At 46.8% G+C, this 21,473-nt stretch overlaps 1 protein-coding gene across 6 annotated transcripts; it reads right to left on the reverse strand.

Moving 5' to 3' along the window:
• Positions 1-2,124: 2,124 nt before the first annotated feature.
• CYP4F3 (cytochrome P450 family 4 subfamily F member 3) lies at positions 2,125-21,473 on the reverse strand. 6 transcript variants are annotated; one of them, XM_007995608.3, is made up of 13 exons: positions 21,393-21,473; positions 20,731-20,929; positions 16,462-16,606; positions 15,252-15,305; positions 15,033-15,160; positions 13,095-13,216; positions 12,205-12,475; positions 10,294-10,360; positions 9,977-10,106; positions 4,057-4,190; positions 3,899-3,963; positions 3,630-3,712; positions 2,125-3,220 (listed from the first exon to the last, which is right to left on the reverse strand). In XM_007995608.3, the coding sequence occupies exons 2-13, from the start codon at positions 20,926-20,928 to the stop codon at positions 3,055-3,057; spliced, it is 1,563 nt and encodes a 520-aa protein (XP_007993799.3). In that variant the 5' UTR covers position 20,929; positions 21,393-21,473; the 3' UTR covers positions 2,125-3,054. The 6 variants fall into 6 exon arrangements, 5 of the variants coding, with proteins under 5 accessions (XP_007993799.3, XP_037848407.2, XP_037848408.2 ...); XM_037992479.2 differs by lacking the exon at positions 16,462-16,606 and adding an exon at positions 18,250-18,394; XM_037992480.2 differs by lacking the exon at positions 3,899-3,963 and having other exon boundaries at positions 3,998-4,190.

Below are 21,473 nucleotides of genomic sequence, written 5' to 3' on the forward strand. Positions count from 1 at the left end.
TTTGATAGTTTCTTATCATGTTATACGTACACTTAGAATATGATCCAGCCATCTCATTCTAACAGCAATGAGAACTTAGGCTCCCCCAAGAACCTCTATACAAATATTCGTAGCAGTTTCATTCCTAATAGCCAAAAACTGGAAACAATCCACACATCCTTCAGCTGATGAGCAAAGAGTGTCCCATCTATGCCAGGGACTCTTACTCAGCAATAAAAAGAATCAAAGTCTTGACATGTGCAATATGGGAGAATCTCAAACGCATTATACTAAGCGAAAGCAGCCAGACTCCAAGGCTACATATGATATGACTCCATTTACAACAATATGAAGAAAGAAAATCTATAGGAATACAAAACATGTTGTGGCTGCCAGGGCTTAGGGATGGAAGAAAGCTTTTTGCTGCAAAGGGTGGCTATGGTAGTGATGGGTACACGACTCTAGCCATTTGTGAAAACTCAGAACTGTGCGCCCAGTAGAAGAAAGTTTACTTCTGAAGTTTTGACGTAATTTCAAGGTGAGGCAGAAGGTGACTAGTTACATGTGTTGTTTGCCTAAATAATGAAAGGATACCCAAAGAACAAAAGTGTTTACCTTTATGAAGAGGGAGAAACTGGGCCAAGTGCGGTGGCTCACACCTGTAATCCAGCAGTTTGGGAGGCCAAGGCAGGCAGATCACCTGAGGTCAGGAGTTCGAGACCAGCCTGGCCAACATGGTGAAACTCCATCTCTACTAAAAATACAAAATACTTAGAAGGCTGAGGCATGAGAATCTCTTGAACCCAGGAGGCGGAGGTTGCAGTAAGCTGAGATCACTTTACTGCACTCCAGACTGGGCAACACAGTGACAAAAGACAGAAAGACAGAAGGAAGGGGAGGGGAAGGGGAGGGGAAGGGAAGGGGAAGTGGAGGGGAAGGGGAGGAGAAGGGGAGGGGAAGTGGAGGGGAAGGGGAGGGGAAGGGGAGGGAGGAGAGGGGAAGGGGAGGGGAAGGGGAGGGGAAGGGGAGGGAAAGGGAGGGGAAGGGGAGGGAAAGGGAGGGGAAGGGAGGGGAGCGGAAGGGAAGGGAAGGGAATCCCTGTGGCTGCCAGGGGTTATGGATGGAAGAAAGTTTTCTACTGCAAAGGGTGGCTATGGTAGTGATGGGTACACGACTCTAGCCATTTGTGAAAACTCAGAACTGTGCACCCAATAGAACAAAATTTTACTTCTGAAAATTTAACGTAATTTGAGGGTGAGGCAGAGTGTTACTAACTACGTGTATTGTTTGCCTAACTAAATGAAAGGATACTCAGAGAGTAAAAGTGTTTACCTTTATAAAGAGGGAGAAAATGGGCAGAGGAAGGACATATGTAGCACCAGTACTTCTCACTGTGCATTTAACTTTTTACATGAGTGAATGTATTTCATGTCCACAATATTACATTTAAAAATTTAGGGCCAGGCGTGGTGGCTCACACCTGTAATCTCAGAACTTTGGGAGGCTGATGTGGGCAGATCACCTGAGGTCAGGAGTTCAACACCAGTCTGGCCAACATGGTGAAACCCTGTCTCTATTAAAAATACAACAATTAGCTGGGTGTGGTGGCGGGTGCCTGTAATCCCAGCTACTTGGGAGGCTGAGGCAGGACAATTACTTGAACCTGGGGGGTGGAGGTTACAATGAGCCAAGATCATGCCACTGCACTCCAGCCTGGGCAACAGAGTAAGACTCTGTCTCAAAAAAAAAAAAAAAAATTAGGCACCCCCTATCAAAGTCTCGTCTACTCACTCTGGAGTGGTCCCCAGGTGTTCTGATGTGCCTAGGGCAGAGGGTCACTTTGAAAATCACTTCTGTGGTAGGATAAGGCATGACCTCTGATGCCAAATGAACCAGATTTATTCCCACTCTGCCACTCACTGAGTGACCTTGAGCAAGAGAGTTAGCGTCCACTCCATAAAATTGGTGTGAGGATGAAAACCACTTTTACCTGGGAAAGCTAAAATGCCACTTTCTCCCTTCTCAGTGGTCTATTTGTTAATAGGACAAAAAAAAATCAGTGTCTGTGGAGTTTGTAGGGCATACCTGTCTAGAAAAGTGTCTAACCACACCTGTATCTTACAGGAATATTTGTGCGTCTATTGCTATAAAAATAAGATCTCTATTCCAAAAGTCATTTGATGAAGAACAACTCGATTTCTAACTGATAATGATACTTCAAGCCATTAATGTGCATGAAAAGAAATCTTACAAACTGAGACAAAACCCTTTTACATTATTTTCTAAAATTACATATTTTAAAACATTTAAGACTGATTTGAATACTTAACATACACATTTTGAAAAACACAAAATAATGTTTCCTAAGATGCTCACAACATATTCCTGTGTGAATAATACAGATGGAAAAAAGAATATATGAGCTATAATAGCATTTTTAGGTAGAATTCACATGAAAATCACCATTTCAACCATTCTAAAGTGTCCAATTCAACAGCGTTTAGTGCACTCACAATGTCGTGCTACCTTCGTCACTATCTAGGTCCGGAACATTTTCACCATCCCAGGAGGAAACCCCATCCTGATTAGCAGTCGCTCCTCAGTCCCACCTCCCCACAGCTGCTGAAAGCCACCAACCTGCTATACATCTCTTCAGATTGGCCTGTTCTGGAACTTTCATATAAAAGGACCGCACACTGTGTGACCTTTTGCATCTGATGTCTTTCACTCAGTATCATGTATTCAAGGTTCATCCACAGTGTAGTAGGGATCACTGCTTCATTCCTTTTTATGGCTGTGTAATATTCCATTGTATGGATGGACCACACTTTGTTTACCCTTTCATCTGGTAATATACACCTTGGGGTTGTTTTCATCGTTTGGTCACTGTGAATAGGGCTGCCATGAACATTCATGCACAAGCATCTTTTTGTTTGAACACCAGTCTCAATTATTTTGAGTACGTATCTAGGATGCAATACAGGACTGTGGAATGGGGTCACAGGATAATTCTGTGCTTCACTTTTGATGAATCAGGGGTCATTTTAATGGGGTCAGAGTGGGTCTCTGCAGAACTCAGCTCAGGGGCTCCACCCGCAGCCAAAGTCCGCCCTCTGCGCGCAGGACCAGCTCCGGCTTCCTGCGGGGCTCGGTGTGGTCCGGCAGGACGCGGAAGCGCAGCAGCGTGAGCCCGAGGACCACCTTCATCTCGGCCATCGCGAACGCCTGCCCGATGCAATTCCTTGGGGAGAGGGGTGGAAACTCTGATTGCACCCAGGAGCCCCATCCTGGACCCCTCAAGCTGAAAACCTGGCCTGGGACACCCAACCCCGCCCAGGTCAGTTTGAGGAATAGAGAAGTGGGTATCCGTGCCTGGATCCCCATGTGGGCTTGCATATCCTGCAAGTCTAGCCCAGCTCCAGCCCCCAGCCTAGACCAAGGTGGGGTGGGAGGGGGCTCTGAGCACACCAGGGATCCGTCTAGGACCAACCCAACCCTACTCTATGGACCTTTTCCCATAAACTCCAGAGGAGGTGAGGGAAGGAGAGCTGGAATTTGGACCATCTACAATGTCCCCCTTCTCCCCATTGTCATGCCCAGACCCCTGCACCTATCAACCCGTCCCCATCTCAGACACAGGCCGCCCTTACCTGGGTCCTGCCGAGAAGGGAATAAAAGCCAGAGGTGACCTCTCCTTGACGTTCTCTGGGTCAAAGCGAAAGGGGTCGTAGACCTGGAGGTAAGACCAAGAAGCATGGCTGGGTGGGGTCTCCCAGTCCACGACCCTTGAAGAGAGAGACAGTTGTGTGCATCTTGGAGGGAGGCGATGTTGGATTCTCCTGATCAAAATCCTGCCCCCTCCTCTAGGAGCCTTGGAATGGACAAAAAACAGAGGGAGGGAGGGAGGGGGGCCCCACACCTCAGGGTCCGGCCACACAGCTGGGTTGTGATGGGTTCCGAGAACACTGATGTGGCAGATAACACCTGTGGGAGAGAAGGGGGCCGTCAGGACAAGTACCCTGGCCGAGGGGCTCCTCTTCCTACCCAGGAGGCTCCTCCCCGTGAGGCTGTGAGCACCTTTGGGGATGACCCGGCCGTCTGGGAGCACAATGTCTTGGGTGCAGCATCGGGAGACGGCAGGAACTGGGGGATGCAGCCGCAGGCTCTCCTTCATGCACATGGTCAGGAAGGGCAGCTGGGCCAGGTCGTCCCTAAGGAAACACCCAGCCCCAATCCTTATTAAAGGAGCAAAGACACAACTATCAGCTTCTCTGTTTGCAAGTGAGAGGTTTTCTCCCTATAACGAAATAAACTTTTAAAAAGCATGGTTACAAAGTTGCAGGAATAAAAACAGTGTGGCACTGTTGCAGAAACAAGAAAACAGACCCATGGAACAGTACAAAGAGCTCAGAAAAATACATGAGAATAAGTGAAAACTTCACCTTTGGTAAAGGGGCCCCTACCCACCCCAAACAAAATCCTGGGAAATGGATAGATTTTACAGTTGAAAGAAACATGTGAACCAACTTAACGTCATAGAAATTAATCAAAAGTACCCTCCAAAAGTTAAAAGGCAATATTTTGCAACACAAGGCAGAAAAAAATCAATCTTAATACACATTCTTAAAAGTAAATACTTTTAAACAGTCCAAAGAAAAAGAGGAAAAATAATAAGAAAATCAGTTCCATAAAAAGAAAGCAAATAACATCAGCACGTGCAAGAGATGTTCAGCCTCACTCTTATTTTTTTAAATGTCCATCAAAAGAAGAAATATGAAGATTGGCCCAGATTTAAAATTCGATAATACAATAGTACTTTTGGTAAAGTTATGGGAAAGTTTGTGCCATAAAACTCAGCCAATAGTAAAGGATTTGCAATCATATTGTACGGTGGCTCACGCCTGTAATCCCAGTACTTTGGGAGACCGAGGCAGGCAGATCACCTGAGGTCAGGAGTTCGAGACCAGCCTGGCCAACATGGTGAAACCCCATCTCTACAAAAAAATTACCCAGGCATGGTGGCGGGCACCTGTAATCCCAGCTACTCGGGAGACTGAGGCAGGAGAATTGCTTGAACCTGGGAGGCAGAGATTGCAGTGAGCTGAGATCACACTATTGCACTCCAGCCTGGGCAACAAGAGTGAAACTGTCTCAAAAAAAATAATAATTGTACAATGCAAATGGTCTTTGATTCAGCAATTGCACTTTAGAGAATTTGTCCTGCAGAGATGCTTATATATGTAAGGAATGGTCACTGTGCACACATGCTGACTGCATCACACCCAGTTTAGCAAAAGTTTAGAGACAAGCCAAATATACATCGATGGGAAAATGTTTAGATAAACAGCCACACAATGGAATACTATACAGCTACACAAAAGGAGGAAATAGGGATCACTAGTCTCATCACATACTGTAGGCTAAAAGGTAAATCAGTACAGACACTCTAGAAGGCAAATTAGAAATATCTACTATAATTGAAAATGTTTAATGTCCTCTTCAACATAGAAATGAGCTGAATAAACTATACAGCACTCAGAAAAAAATAGCATTAAGGCACTCTGTTGAGTGAAAAAAAGTTACAAATATATACATAAGTACATGTAAAACAGTAAGAAGTATATGGATATATATTTACAAAAATGAATGATTCATAGATAGATGATGGAGAGATAGATGATTGAGGGATATATAGATGATAAATAGATGATATAGATAGATACATAGATAATATGTAGATCAATAAATAGAGATAGATAATAGAAGATAGAGACATAGTTGCATAGATAGATACAGAAATAGATGATAGATAGATAGATAGATAGATAGATAGATAGATAGATAGATAACAAATCTATGGCTCTAGAGACACCTTTGGAGAATGAGAAAGGCTTAGGTGGGGTGGCAGGATTGTCAAGGAAAACCCTAGTCTTATCTGTAATGTCTCATTTGGTGCAAGAAGAACTCTTTTGTATCATTTGTTTTGTAACTTAATGCTCTTTTCCCATATGGTGTATATATATACACAATGGAATCCCATTTAGCCTTTAAAAAAGAAAAAGTTATCTCATTTGGCACAACATGGAGGAACCTGGAGGAACTTATGCTAAGTGAAGTAAGCCAGGTGCAGAAAGACAAACACACGTGATCTTACTTTTCTTGGCTAAATAATCTTATCTTTCTTATCTCGACTAAAATAGTCAAGCTCATAGAAACAGGAATAGAATGGTGGTTACCAGAGGCCAGGGCTGGGGGAGGGACAGAGAGGGGTGAAATGTTGGTCAAAGGGTAGAAGCTTCAGTTAGACAACAGGAATAAGTTTTTGAGATCTGCTGCACAGCCTGGTGCCTTTAGTAAACAATGTATTGTGTTAGTTGAAATTGCTAAGAAAGTAAACTTCAAATGTTCTCAACACAAAAATGATAAATACATGAAGTGATGGATTTGTTCATTACCTCGATTTAATAATTTCAGGTTGTATACATATATCATATATATATCATATATCATACATATCTCATATACATATATCAATGTATTATCTATCTATCCATTAATCATCTATTTCACCATCATCTACCTATAAATCATTCATTTTTATAAATATGTATCCATATACTTCTTGCTGTTTTACATGTACTTATGTATATATTTGTAACTTTTTTTCACTCAACAGGGTGCCTTAATGCTATTTTTTTCTGAGTGCTGTATAGTTTATTCAGCTCATTTCTATGTTGATATATGTATACATATATCATATATATATCATAACATCATATTGTGCCTCTAAACACATATAATTAAAACTTGTCGAAGACAAAGAACAAATTTAAAAACAAACTCATTTTCCAAAATTTATATATATATATATATACATATATATTTTTTTTTTTTTTTTTTTTTTTGAGACGGAGTTTTGCTCCGTCGCCCAGGCTGGAGTGCAGTGGCCGGATCTCAGCTCACTGCAAGCTTTGCCTCCCGGGTTTACGCCATTCTCCTGCCTCAGCCTCCTGAGTAGCTGGGACTATAGGCGCCCGCCACCATGCCCAGCTAGTTTTTTGTATTTTTTAGTAGAGACGGGTTTTCACCGTGTTAGCCAGGATGGTCTCGATCTCCTGACCTCGTGATCCGCCCGTCTCGGCCTCCCAAAGTGCTGGGATTACAGGCTTGAGCCACTGCACCCGGCCTAAAATTTATGTTTTGAGAAAAGTAAAAGATCTCAGAGATAATATGCAGACCTGTGTCTATTTTGTGGACTTTCATTTACAAAGAAAAGCACAGTACGTGTTCATATAAATAAAAGTCACAGTGTGAGTTCATATAAATGTTGGCATTGGAATAGCCATTTTCTAGAAGAACACACAAAAAACTGTTGACTGTAGTCACTGCTAAGGTGGAGTTTAAAAAGGAACTTCATTTTTGTCATAAAGTCTTTTGACCATTTTTTTTTTTAACTACATATATAATTTTGCTTGAAATCTGGGTTTTATACTCCAGGACGTGGGTCTGGGCAAAGATTTTCTACATAAGACCTCAAAAGCACAGGCAATAGAGAAATGAGATTATATCAAAAGAAAAACCTTCTGCACCGCAAAAGAAACAATCAACAAAGTGAAGAATCAACCCACAGAATGGCAGAAAATACAAATTACCCATCTGGCAAGCGATTAATAACCAGAATATATAAGCAGCTCAAACAACTCAATAGGAAAAGTAACCAAATCATCTGATTTTAAAATGGACAAAAGATCTGAATAGACATTTCTTAAAAGAAGACATACAAATGGCCAATAGGTAGATGGAAAAATGCTCAATGTCACTAATCTTCAGAGAAATGCAAATCAAAACCACAGTGAGATATCGTCTCATCCCAGTTAAAATGGCTTTTATCAAAAACACAGGCAACAATCGATGCTGGTGAGGACGTGGAGAAAGGGGAGTTCTCACACACTGTGGGTGGGAATATACATTACTGCAGCCACTGCAGAGAACAGCACAGAGGTTCCTTAAGAAACTACAACTAGAACTACCGCATAACCCAGAAACTCCACGACTGAAAAGAAAGACAAGAAATTTCTATCCCAAAGAAAGAAAATAAATCTGTTGAAGAGATATCTGTACTTCTGTGTTTATTGCAGCACTATTCACAACAGTCAAAATATGGATTTGACCTAAGTGTCTATCAATAGATGAATGGATAAAGAAAATGTAGTGTGTATACACAATGGAATACTATTCAGTCATTTAAAAGACTGAAATTTTGTCATCTGTGGCAACATGGATGGAACTGGAGGTCATTGTGGTAAGTAAATAAGCCAAAAACAGAAAGACAAATATCGCATGTTCTCACTCACATGTGGGAGCTGAAAAAGTGGATCTCATGAAAAAAGAAGATAGGTTGGCAGAGGGGAGGGAAGGATGAGAAAAAGTTGATTAATGGGTACAAATATGAGGTTTGATAGGAGAAATGAAACCTAGCACTCGAGAGATCACTGGGCTCACTATAGTTTACAATATGTACTCTACATTCCAAAACAGTTTGCTTGAGTTAGTTATGTTTCTAGCATAAGGAAAAGACAAACATTTCAAGCGATGGATATCCCAAGAACACTGACTTGATCTTTATCAATTATATGCAATATATTAGATTATCATATGTATTTCAAAACTATGTACATCAATTATGCTTCAATAAAAATATGTTTTAAAAAATAAAATTGCAAAAATATTCTTTATTTTAAAAGCATGAAAATGTTTATTTCCCCCCCAGGACTGCTGTGCTGGGCAAAGGCGTGGACGGGAGGACACTGAATCCAAGATACCCATCCATTCCAGTGCTTCCTCTCCTTCCTCCAGCCCCTGGCCTGGCTCAGGCCTTAGAATGTCCCCATTGTGCCCTCATTCTATAGCTGGTCCTCTCCAGTCCGCCCTCCACACTAGCCCTAGAAAGATCTTCCTGGTACCCAGATGTGACCTGTCCCTCCCCTGCTCAAACACTTCTCATGGCTCCCTATTGCCCTTGGGCTAAAACTGAAGCCATTAACTTTTTCCCGGAGGCTTCCACAACCAGCCCCTGCTACCATCTCCAGTTTTATCATCTCACCACAACCCACAACTCAGTCTTTTCCTCTCTCTCCCCTTCTCCTCCTTTCTGTCCTGACCCTGCTCTCTCTCTCTCTCTCTCTCTCTCTCTCTCTCTCTCTCTCTCTCTCTCCCCTCTCCTCTCCCTCTTCCTCCCCCAAAGACCCCAGATGGTCTTCTTGACCTAGAGCACTGCTCCCCAACTGTACCCAATTATCGACTGATCATTATTCAGGCTCTCAATTGAGACACTTTCTATACCCTGCTTCTCTTACTGTAAACCCCATCCCTGCCCATGTGGGAGTGTCTTGCCCAGGGACAGTTCCCCCACCAGGCTGGGAGCACCTGGAAAACAGATCCCTGGGCTGAGTCTTTCCCAGGTCTCCAGAGCACAGAAAGATGCTGTGCACAGATGTGGGGGTGGGAATGCAGTGTGGGAGCGTTTGCTGAATGAGGACAGGATGGATGAACGATGCAGGTGTTCCGGACAAGAATGGATAAATTTTACCCCCAGGTCTCCCTTATAAATCCCTGGACTGGACAGAAGGGTAGGAATTGGGGAACAGCAGAGCAAACATTCAACAAGTGAAGATGTTCGGGAAAAAAATGATATTTCTGGGAGAAAAGGAAGAGAGTGGAGGGGAAGTTCACTTGCTGAACATGTGCTAAGTGGCGTTATCTGTCCTCACATATCATCACCAATTCTCTCAGAAGCCCAGGTCTTTCTGTAACCTAACGGCCTGTAACCTTTCCCCAGACAGTCAGGCTGGGTATTAAGTCCTGCCTGTGGTCCTGTGCTCCTAATCCCACTAAGCAACAGTGGAATAATCAACAAAAACAACCCCTCTCCCCTTCCCACCTGGGGAACAGAGTCAATGAGAGAGGCTCAGGAACAGCCACCAGCACCTGCACTCACCATTCAATCTCTTTAGGCTCACGGTCCTTCAGAAGCTCTTGCACCTCCTGCCGGCAACGTTCCTGGTATTCCGGGTGCTTTGCAAGGTGGTACAGGACCCAGGAGAGACCACTGGCCGTGGTGTCATGGCCTGGGAGGCAGCAAGGCAGGCTTGGGTCTCTGGGCTGCTTCAGCACCCGAGGGTGGACAGCAACCATACATTTTGGGCCTCAGGGAAGATGGGGAAAGGGGGATGGGAAGTGTGAGGGGTCCACCCACCCTGTTCCTGGAATGAAGAGATCCAAGTTCCCACTCTAGCCCCACACTGGGGCCCTCACCCTCAAACATAAAGGTGTCAGCTTCTGCTCTTATGTCCTCATCAGACAACTTCTTCCCATCTTCATCCTGGAGAGAAGGCAATAATTTCCCAACCCCCACCCCCATAAAAAGCCACACTACCTCTGAGGGCTCTTGAGTCTAATCTGAGACAAGCTCTGAAGATTCATCCTCTTTCCAGAAACCCAAGCCCATCTTGCACTCCTAGACCCCTATTGGTCACCATGGCCAGAGCCCCAACCCCATGGACTTCCTTCCGGGTTCCTTGCCTTTCCTTTGGTCCCTAGTGGGAAGACTCAATGACCCATGGATGCTTTCATGTTTCTGCATGATGAAAACTTTCTGAGAAAAAGTTGCTGGCAACCTGGGTTACAGGATAATTAAATGGCAATTTGCTTTGGAAATTAGAGATTAAGTATTGCTTCAAAGATATTTGCCCACATTCTACAGTGGTAAATGAATCTTATCTCCCTGGAGATATTTGAGTTGTAAGTCTATGGAATATGGCATCCAGAACAAAGCACATAATCTCTCACAAAGCTGGTGCCCTCTCTCTTTCTTCCTCTCGCTCTCTCTCTCTCTCTCTCGCACGCTCTCTCCCTCTCTCTCTCTGTAGAAAATGTGCTGGAACTCATAATGTAGGGTGTCTCTCCTAGGGTACAAACTGTGCTGCACATACAGGTGAAAACATTGCATTGCCCTTGGAGGACTTTGACTTGGGGGTGGAAAGTCAGTGGCACAATCCTACTCTGGCTGATAGTATTGCCATGAGCAAGACATGGGCTGCTCTGATTCAGAGGTTTAATGCATCTGTCGTAATAGAAATGCACATAGACAAAGACATAGACACACAGACGTAGACACAGACACACATAGATAAAGTCATAGACTTAGACACAAACACAGACACACAAATCCACATAAACATAGACATAAACAAAGACATAGACATAGAAACACCCACAGACACAAATACTCGTAGACATAAACATGGACAGATAAAAACAGACACAGGCACACAGGCACAGTCGAAGACAAAAATATGGCCAGGCGCGGTGGCTCACACCTGTAATCCCAGCACTTAGGGAGGCCAAGATGGGCAGATCACGAGGTCAAGAGTTCGAGACTAAAAATATTGAAACTCCCTCTCAACTAAAAATACAAAAAAATTAGCCTGGCGTGGTGGTGGGTGCCTCTAATCCAAGCTACTCGGGAGGCTGAGGCAGGAGAATCATTTGAACCCAGGAGGCGGAGGTTGCAGTGAGCTGAAATCGTGCCATTGCACTGCAGCCTGGGTGATAGAGTGAGACTCCGTCAAAAACAGGAAAAGAGAAAAGAAGGAAGGAAGGAAGGAAGGAAGGAAGGAAGGAAGGAAGGAAGGAAGGAAGGAAGGGAGGGAGGGAGGGAGGGAGGGAGGGAGGGAGGGAGGGAGGGAGGGAGGAAGGAAGGAAAGAAAGAAAGGTAAAAACATAGACAAAGACAAAGACACAGATAAAGACACAGATACAGACAAAGACATACAGATATGGCCAATGACAAAGACAAAGACATACACACAGTCACAGTCATAGACAGAGACACAAACTCAGAGACAAAGATATAGAAAGACATAGGCAAAAACATAAACATAGACCCAGACATAGACGTAGATGTATAGATGGAAATGTGGCCAATTAACTCATTAGCTTGTAAATAGAGCAAACTCTCAGACTTGTCAGTTTCAAACCTAGCAGCTCCCTGCTACGTGCACTCCACAGAGTCATCTCTAAAACCTATCTCTGACCTGTCCCTCCATTCCTCAATCACCTTCCATGGCTCCCCAGTGCCCTCTGGATCAAGTTCAAATTCTTTCATCTGACATTTCACATGAAGCTCCCTTCTGCTTCTTGAATTCAGATCCCAGAGAAGCCCACCTTGCTCAGCAGGAGCACATCAATGAAGTCCAAAGTCTTGGATTTGGCCTTGGCTTGGAGGAAGTCATCAACACCCTGGCTAGGGAGGGTGCGGCGCCGCTCCTGGATGACGGCGTCTGTGAAGTCGTGCACCAGGCGGCAGGCTCTGCGGAAACGCTGCCCATCATGGGTGAGATAATACAGGAAATCTATGTACAGGAAGAACTGCTGGTGTCTTTTTGCCACAAGAGCACTGAGCTCCAAGATGGCGGCAATATATTCACTGGGCTTCCTGCAGGATAAGGGCAGAAAGGGAGGCAACAATTTAGTACACCGGAAGCCCCAAGAGCACCTGCCACCAGCAGCCAGGAGCTACCTCCTATCAGTAAACGGAGTATCCAGGAACAGATGACCCCACAGATACAGAGTGGGGATCAGCACGAAATCAACTCTCCAGGCTCTCTTATCTCTCCCTGCATCCTATCTCTGTGAGATGCCTCCATGCCGCTAGGCACCCAGAGGATAGTTTGCACATTATGCTCCTATTCTCTCTCTCCCTCCCAGTATACAGTCTTGCCCCTTCTCCTTCCTGAAGCTGTTCACAAAGCTAGGACTTTATGCTCCTCCAACTAGTGCATGGTCCATCTTCCACCCTAGCTTCTTTGCATCAGTGTTAACTCCATTACGGTCAGTCCCTGACAGAGACCCACTGTCAGGGACTGACCACCAGTTCAAACCCTTTTAATGAGTCCCTAGAAACCTCAAGATAAAATTCATACCAGTTCTTCAATGATCAGGTATAACAAAACTCCTCCAGGAAGGTTTGTCTGATTTCCCTCTCAGTCCTCCCTCCCCCACCTACCCACTTTGGGTCCACGGCGCAAGATCCCAGACCCTGGGCAAGAACTCACTCCTGACAATGGCTGTCAAAGCTGAAGACACATTTCTGCAGACTGTCCAAGGTCATGAGGCTGATGTGCTCAAACATGTCCAGACGGGCACTGCCCTCTGAGGCCAGGAGCTGCCACTTGGCCTAGCCAGAGAAGGGGACAGAGCTGGGGCAGGCTCCTTGCTCCCTTGAGCACCTCTCCAACCCCAATCGTCAAGATGCACTCCCCAGAATAAGCCTCTTCATCTTCTCCCCTGGGACCCCTCCCCAGGGAGGACCAGGTTATGGTACAAGCAAAAGCTGTTACTATTAAGAGATGAAGACCCAAGATTGGGAGTTAGGAGACCTAGGTTCAAGTTCCAGCTCTGGCTCCCGTGCTCTGTGTGCCATTAGTCAACTCATTACCCTCCCCTGTATCTTCAGGAACAGTTAAGATGATGTGCTTTGGAGCCATATAATCCACGTTAGAAACTCTGCTCCACCACGCCAAGCTCACTCATTAGCTGGGTGAACTTGGGTTAGCTCCCTAATCTCTCAGACCTGCAGTTTCATCATCTGCCATGGGGCAGAAATACATCGTCTCTCCTTCACAGAGTTCTTAAAATCAAATTAGACAATATATACTATGTCATGGAATGGGCACATGGCATTGTTTCTGGCATATGGTGAGTGCTTAATAAATGTTGGGTTTCCTCATCTGCATTGCTATAAATTGATTACCAAAACATCCCTATGTTTGTAGAGGTAGTCCTCCATGAATCCTGAGCACCCTTTCTGGGCATGTCACAAATGCAAGACACTGATGTTCTTAACCTGAAAATTTTCTCAGAGTTGTGTTTGCAGAAAATAACTTTGAGGATAAGGGACACCCCCTGGATATGCTGCTTCTGCTTGCTATAAAAACAGATTCCTAAGCCTAATGCCCCTTCCCTGTAATGCAATATATGATGTCAGTAGGCATTTATAGAAGCCCACCTATGTCAGCCCATGGGATTTGACAGGCTTGGAGAAGAAATGCAATCTGACAAGAAACACATGCTCCTCCCTGTTTCATGAATAGTAAAACTATCCTTTGTCTCTGACCCAGGAGTTTCTTGTTCTTCCAGAAGAATTTATGAAACAGTAACTAGCTTAACGTCAATTTTAAAGTTAAAAAAATCTAAACACTTCACAAAACTTTTGCTCCAATTCTTCCCTTCTCCTCATATCCACACCGTTCGCAATGTGGTTTTTTAGCAACACCCAATAACAGACAGAGCCTATTTTACCCCCCGCCATTGATTCTGTGTTGGACTAATGGCTTTCAATGTCAAAATACAATGTGGCAAAAATGATGAGGTGATAACGAATGAAGCTAAGCCTCATCTTACTCCCTGGAACCCTGTCTGCATTGTAAACCATGGGGCGCCTTCTGGAGGGAGAGAATCAGATGGAAGGAACATCCAGGGGTCCCAGCTGAAGCCAGCCAAAACCCAAACATGTGAGAGAACTCGGCCAACACCTGCAAGGCTGCCTACATGACCCCAGGCTGCTCTTGTACCACGAGTGATCCCTTCCATCCACATTCAGAAGAACCCATCAACTGTCCCACAGACTTATCAGCATTCATAAACCTTTATTGCTTTAAACCAATGAGCTTTCAGGTTGTTTCTTCTCAGCAATAGCTACTATGCAATTGTCGTCGTGACCCTCTTGAGTTTACAGGGCTTGGGTGATGGAAACATAGAAACAGACACCTTCTGGGCACCTACTATGCACCAGGGACATGACTCCATTACATCACCTTGACCATCTTTTAAGTAGGGATGATTAGTCCCATTTTACAGATGAGGAAACCAAAGCTCAGAGAGGAAGAGCAATGACCCAGTGGCACCCAGCAGAGCCAAAATTCCAGACCAGATCTGTCTGTGGTCCCCTCAACCAAAGGCTGCAGCTGGGACCTTGGCTTCAAATAACTCACATGCATGATGTTCACACTCTCATTGAAAATCTTCATATAGGGCTTCAGGATGTTGAAATGGAAGGCGGGTGTCAGCATCCGACGGTGGCGGCTCCACTTGTCACCAGCACTCAGCAGGAGCCCATCCCCTAACAGGGCAGCCAAGGGCCATGGGCAAGGGCATCTCCCTCCCCTGGCCCTCCAGGTTGTTCCCAACCCTGTTCACCTGCAGATACTCACCCAGCCAGGGCTTCAGGAAGCTGTAGAAGACCTTATCCTTTGGTACAATGGCGGCTGACATAAATGAGGACAATCAGGGGCCATGGAGGCAGGTAAAGGAGGAACTTTGGGGGTGGGGGGAGGCTCCCAGCAAGAGGTTTGCATTTCTCCCCTCCAAGCCCCACATAGCAGGAAGGGGGCCAAGGGCAGAGGAAGAAGGGAGGATGGGGGAGGGGAGGGAAGACCAGACCAGGCTACAGCAGCACAGTACAGCAATGACACTGCCTAACCTGGCACGGAGAAGCTATGTCGGGGCTCCAGCATGCCTTGACACGCCTCCTACATGACCCAACATTTTCCTCAACCCCTGAGCACAGCTCAGCACTCTACAGAATGCCTTTACATGGACCCAGGACACCCTGTCTGCCCCAGCACTCTCTGACATCTTCTGGCATGGCACCTTCTGGCATGGACCTGGACATGAGACATGACCCTGACATGTGTTCACATGTCCTGACATGGCCACAAAATACATGACAATTCCTAACACGAGACAGTATGCTCTAACATGCACCTGAGATGGTCTAACACGACCTTAAAAGCGCGTTCCACATACAGGCTCCGGGTTGAATATAAATATGGTATCTTTAACGTCCCAGACATAGCCCATATGTGATCCAGACTGTTCCTTAGGCATGACCCAAACATACTATAACACAGCCTCAGACAAGACTCATATAATGTCTCAGACAGCTCACACAGGGACTCTGGGTCCCAGACCTCACACAAGCCCCAAACATGGCCCAGATGTGACCAGCAGGAGGAAACGACAATGTCAAACAGCACCTGAGACAAGAACCAAACAGGCCCTCACATGCCCCACATGTCCTTGGCCACAGATGAGCCCCACACATGACCAGCTCTACATGACCCCAGTTGGAATGACATACCAGATGTAAGCAGGTATAACATATTTCAGGTGTAACCAGGACCCACGTGTAAATATACACGTGACAAGACATAGCCGTACAGCAGACCCGTACAGCCAACATAGAGACACGCCCCAGACATGAGCAAACAGGAACAGAGGTCAGACAGGTGGAAGTCCAAGGGAGAGGGAGGCAGTGGCGTCTCCACCACAGCTCCTCCCATCTGCACATGGGCACACGATCCACTGGAGGCAGCACAGAGACCCCAGCTGTGGGCAAGGCGTGGCCAGTGCAGTGTCTACCTGGAGCAAAGAGCACAGGCTTGATGTAGGTGGGGTGGAAGATGCGGACGATTGCGTGCCAGGGCCCCACCCACCAGCAGCACACATCACCAAAGGTGCACACCAGGCTTTGTATGTATAGGAGACCTTCCTCCGAGCTGTGAATCTGGAGAGAAAGACACAGGAACCAATTCAAGCTCTCCTAGGCTATGAGAGAGAAGGATCTGCAGGGAGGAGTTCGAGGCCCTCACCCTGAGAATTTCAAGCAGCATCTCATCCTCCTGTCAGTGCTGAGCCCCCCTGGGCTTCCTCCTCACATCCTCCACACAGGACTCTCTAGTCCTTCAGTTACACAGACAGAAAAGGTATTTCCCCATGTGGATCCACACACCATGTTCCCTGGGCTGGGCTTTCATTCATCCCATTTTCCAGACGAAGAGACTGAGGCTCTAAATGATAAAGTCACTTGCCCATAGTCCCAGACCATGGCAAGCCTGAGGCCTGAGACTGGGTCTATCTGCACCCATGGCCTGAGTCCTTAACCATCAAACTTCTTTGTGCCCCCAAAACAGTAGCTCTGGAAGACCCAGGCCTGCCAAGACTGGGCAATCAGAGACACAGGGTTTGGGTGAAAAATTGGTCCTGTGATCCAGGCCAGGACAAGTAAATCATGGGCCTTTTCTGGGAACTCTGGGGGAAATGTGGGCTTTCCCGTGAGAATTGAGCTTCTGGGACTCATTGTTGATGTCATGAAGGAAAGGCCGTCTTGAAAGGAAAAGTGGCGTGGAGAAAGCTAAAGCCAAGAGAGGAAGGCAGATTTCCAATGACATTGTTTGAGACCTGGATCCAGCCATGCCTAAAGGCCATCCTCCCTGGACTTTAAAATCAATAGATTCTCTTTCTTTGCTTAGACCACACCAGGTTGGATTTCCACTACTCACAACTGAAAGAGACCTCAATAACCAGAGACAGCAGCTGGGAACCAGCCCAGAGTCACTCAGCATTTTGAGGCCAGAGCCATCGTCTGTAGGATGCTGCCTGTTTCCCTGCTCAGCCTGGCCTGTCCAAGATGGAAAGCACAGGAGGTCAAGGAGACGGCTCCAAGTTGGAGTGGAGTCTCCTTTTGGAGATTCCCAGGGCCTAGAGCAAGTGAGCAATGAATTTAGGGCAGACAAACTACAGGATGGAGTAGAAGGACTTGACCCACACCAGAGGTGGACGTCATTGAATAACAGTCCAGATCCTCCATCAATCACAAGTCCTCCTCATTGTTCTAGGCTTTGCGACAGGCAAGGTGATGCTAGACCTGGCAAGGGGCCTTGAATACTAATGATGCCCAATTGCATCACCCTGCACTCTCCTTTCAAACATTCCTACTCATTGTTCCAGACATGGCTCCAGTAACTCTTCCTCCAGGAAGGCTTCCAACCTGCCCCAGCAGACAACTTGCTCTTCTCTGGGCTATCATCCATCTCCCTCTGGCCCTTTCTTGACCCCATGAAGTTGGGGATGTCTCCATCCATATCCACCTCCTTAAACTTGGGGGTTCCTCCAGGACAGGGCCTTGGGTTGAAGTCTCTTGGGGCCCCAGGGCAGCCCAAAACACCAGGACAGGGTGTCAGAGGGCAATGGAGAGAGGAGATGCTGAGACGGGAATTGGTGAATACATGAAAGAAAGATGAAGATGGCTGAGAGAGAAGGAAAGGAGAGGCCAGAGTACTGCAGGGGTCAAACAGGAGCTTGGGGACAGAGGGACTTGCAGGCCTGAAATGCACCGCAGCACCCACCACCAAGTGTTCCAGGTGGTACCTGAGGCATTGATGACAGATCGGATGAGGTTGGGGTGGCAAAAACGGATGACGGGGATGATGGGGCCCATCCAGACCTTAAAGCCCTGGGGGTAGGTGGCCACCAGCTGAGTCAGGACCCTCATGCCCTGCTCCGTGGGGGTGACCTGCAAACAAGGCAGGGGCCATCACCTCCTGTAATGGTTAATTCTAGGTGTCCACTTGACTGGGCTAAAGGATGCCCAGATAGCTGATCATCTGTCTGTAAGGGTGTTTCCAGAAGAGACTGGCATTTGATTTGGTTAAACTGAGGAAGGAAGAACCACCCTCCCCAGTGTGGGCAGAACTCATTCAATCTTTTGAGAGCCCAGGTAGCACAAATAAGCAGAGGAAAGGCTAATTTGCTCTGTTCTGGGACTGGCACATCCATCTTCTCCTGCCCTTGGACATCAGAACTCCACCTTCTCAGGCCTTTGGACTCTGAGTTACACCAGCAGTGTCTGTTTCTCCAGCCTGCAGACAGCAGACCATGAAGCATCTCAGCCTCCATAATCCTGTGAGCCAATTCCCATAATAAACTTCCTCTTCTATATATCTATCTACCTATCTATCATCTATATACCTATCTACCTATCTGTCTACCTATCCATCTATTTACCTACATATCTATCTATCTATCTATCTATCTATCTATCTATCTATCTATCTATCTATCTATCTATTCTATATACCTATGTTTCTATGTATCTATCCATCTATCTAATCCATCCATTTATCTTATCTATTTGTCTATCTATCTACCTATCCATTCATCCATCCTATCTGTGCATCCATTTATCCATCTAGTCTATTATCTACCTACCTACCTACCTACCTATCTATTCATCTATCTATGTATCTAATCTATTCATCCTATCTAACCTTTCTATCTATATATCTATCTACCCATCAATCCATCCATCCATCTTATCTGTACATTCATCCACTTATCCATTTACACTATTATCTATCAATCATCTAGCTATCTATCCATTTATCTAATCTATCCATCCTACATATCTAATCTACCTATCTATCCACCTAATCTACCCATCCGATCTACTATTCTATGTATGTATTATCCATCCATCCATCCATCCATCCATCCATCCATCCATCCATCCATCCAATCCATGCATCCATCTGTCCATCCATCCATCTATCCTGTTATCTATGTATGTATGTATGTATGTATGTATCTATCTATCTATCTATCTATCTATCTATCTATCTATCTATCTATCTTCCCACCCACCTACTTATCCAGCCAGCCAGCCATGTATTCACCCTGTCTGTACATTCATCCATCCATCTATCCTATTACCTATCTATCTATCCACATTCTTCCTGCTCTATCTCTCTTGGGGCCACCTCCAAGTCCCAAGGGTGCATCCCAGGGCAGAGGGAGAAGACACACTGTCTGCTCACAGAGGCCCAGTTAGCTTGAGAGGAAAGATTTTCTTGTTCTTGGAGTCATTTCAGCCCAGAGGCGGCCACATGGGGAGGTCCTCACAGGGGAGATTTGTGGGGAGCAGCATGGCCTCAGGACATGTCCCTAAGGCTGGTCCTCACATCCCTTCATGTCCTGACTGGTTCCTCTGCCAGCCACACAGGCTCCAGTTCCTCCCATGGAGAAGGTTCTGCACACAGGGGACCCTCCCTTCTCAGCAGCCACTAGGGGAGCAGAGGTGACTCTGATCGTCCATCAGGACAGTGTCTCCCACCTGGGAGCAGCTTCTGCACCAGGCTCTGTGCTAGTGCGTCCTGTGCACCCTCCCACTTCACCTGTGGACACACCCATCAATCCTGCCATTTGCAATGAGCAGATTGAGACCACGTTCCCCAAAGGGCAGAGCAGGTCTAAGTCAGAGGGCAAGGTCTGGGGGAGGAGAAAGGTCAGGGAAGGCTTCTGAAAGGGGAAGTGAGTGGCCAACTTTTATGTGGGTTTGGTAACAGGACCTCATTGGGACATCTTACTGGGGAGGAACAAATAAGAGGAAGGTGCCTCCGGATGTGGTGGAGGTGAGAGACAGCCCACACCTCTCCTCTGGCCCACCTGTACCCTCATAACAGGAAATAGGCCAGGCAGGGAGAGGACCCTGGACAGTGGGTGCAGGAGGTCTCGAGTCTAGCCATGGAGAATGTGGGGATGCCAGGGACTCGCCTCTGTGCAGCCAACCCTCTGCCCAGAAGCCCCGCAGTGGCCTCTCTCCACTAATGTGGGAAGACAGGCAGGAAAAGGATTCAATGCAGGCCGGGAGTGGGAGGACAAGGAGGTGAGAAGGGTTTGGGTTGGTACAGCACAGAAATGAGTGAATAAGCAGAGGAATGAGTAAGATGCCTCCCCTGCTTCTCTGCCACCCCAGACCCCAGCCCACCCCTTTACCCCCACTCCCTGAACCTCAGACCCCTCAGGAAGTCCATCCACCCTGAGACCCCAGACCCGTCCTGCTGCCACACTCACCAGGCCCAGGTGACCCAAGAACCAGTTCCGTTTCGGGGGTTGCGGGAAACACCGGAGGCGGCGGCAGTTGTCATAGAAGGCGTAGGTCCAGGCCAGGACACGGGCCAGGAGCCAGGAGCCCCCAACCAGCAGCAGGAGCAGCCACGGGGACGCTGCCACCGGCCCGAGGCCCAGCCAGGACAGGCTCAGCTGTGGCATTCTGTAGGGCAGACGGGATGGTAGGTGAGGTCCTGAGGCCCAGGGAAGGGCCCAGGGAGCTCCAGGACAGTGGAGAGAGGCAGGGATGGGCAGTGCTGGAGGTAGAACAGGGAGAGTAAACATGAACGGATAAACAGGGGCTGAGAGGTAAAGTCCAGAAAGACCCAGCCAAAATCAGCAGCCAAGTGACCTCCAGTTACCTGGTAAGCACTTAGACTGGGAAAGAGAGAGAGAGACTGATTAAAGTCCAGAAAGACCCAGCCTGAATCACTGGGAGGTTGCCAGGGGCTTGGTTTCAGTTAGGAACCCACCCATCCTCCAGCCCAGCACCCAGGAGCTGCCTGGGCCTTGGGCAGCCATGGAGAATGTGGGAAGGCCAGGGACTTGCACACCCAACCCCTTGCCCAGTGCCCCTCTCCATCACAGGCTAGGATGCCCCAGGCCCGCCACCCCCACCCTGGCACCTTCTGTCAGGGGCAGCTTGTCCCACACAACTTCCTCTCCCCTTCTTCTGAGAGGTTTCTGCCCCTGGCCCCTGATGTAGG

The sequence above is a fragment of the Chlorocebus sabaeus genome, chromosome 6, assembly GCF_047675955.1.
Source record: "Chlorocebus sabaeus isolate Y175 chromosome 6, mChlSab1.0.hap1, whole genome shotgun sequence".
Classification (NCBI taxonomy): Eukaryota; Metazoa; Chordata; class Mammalia; order Primates; family Cercopithecidae; genus Chlorocebus; species Chlorocebus sabaeus.

Bases quoted from the DNA above. Each gene is read 5' to 3' on its own strand.
- CYP4F3 (XM_007995608.3), bottom strand. From the start codon at position 20,928: ATGCCACAGCTGAGCCTGTCCTGGCTGGGCCTCGGGCCGGTGGCAGCG. The intron at 10,361-12,204 runs GTGGGCTTCTCT...CCTTCTCTCCAG, and splicing joins ATGTGCTCCTGCTGAGCAAG to GATGAAGATGGGAAGAAGTT. The intron at 3,221-3,629 runs GTAAGGGCGGCC...CCTCTCCCCAAG, and splicing joins CCCTTCTCGGCAGGACCCAG to GAATTGCATCGGGCAGGCGT.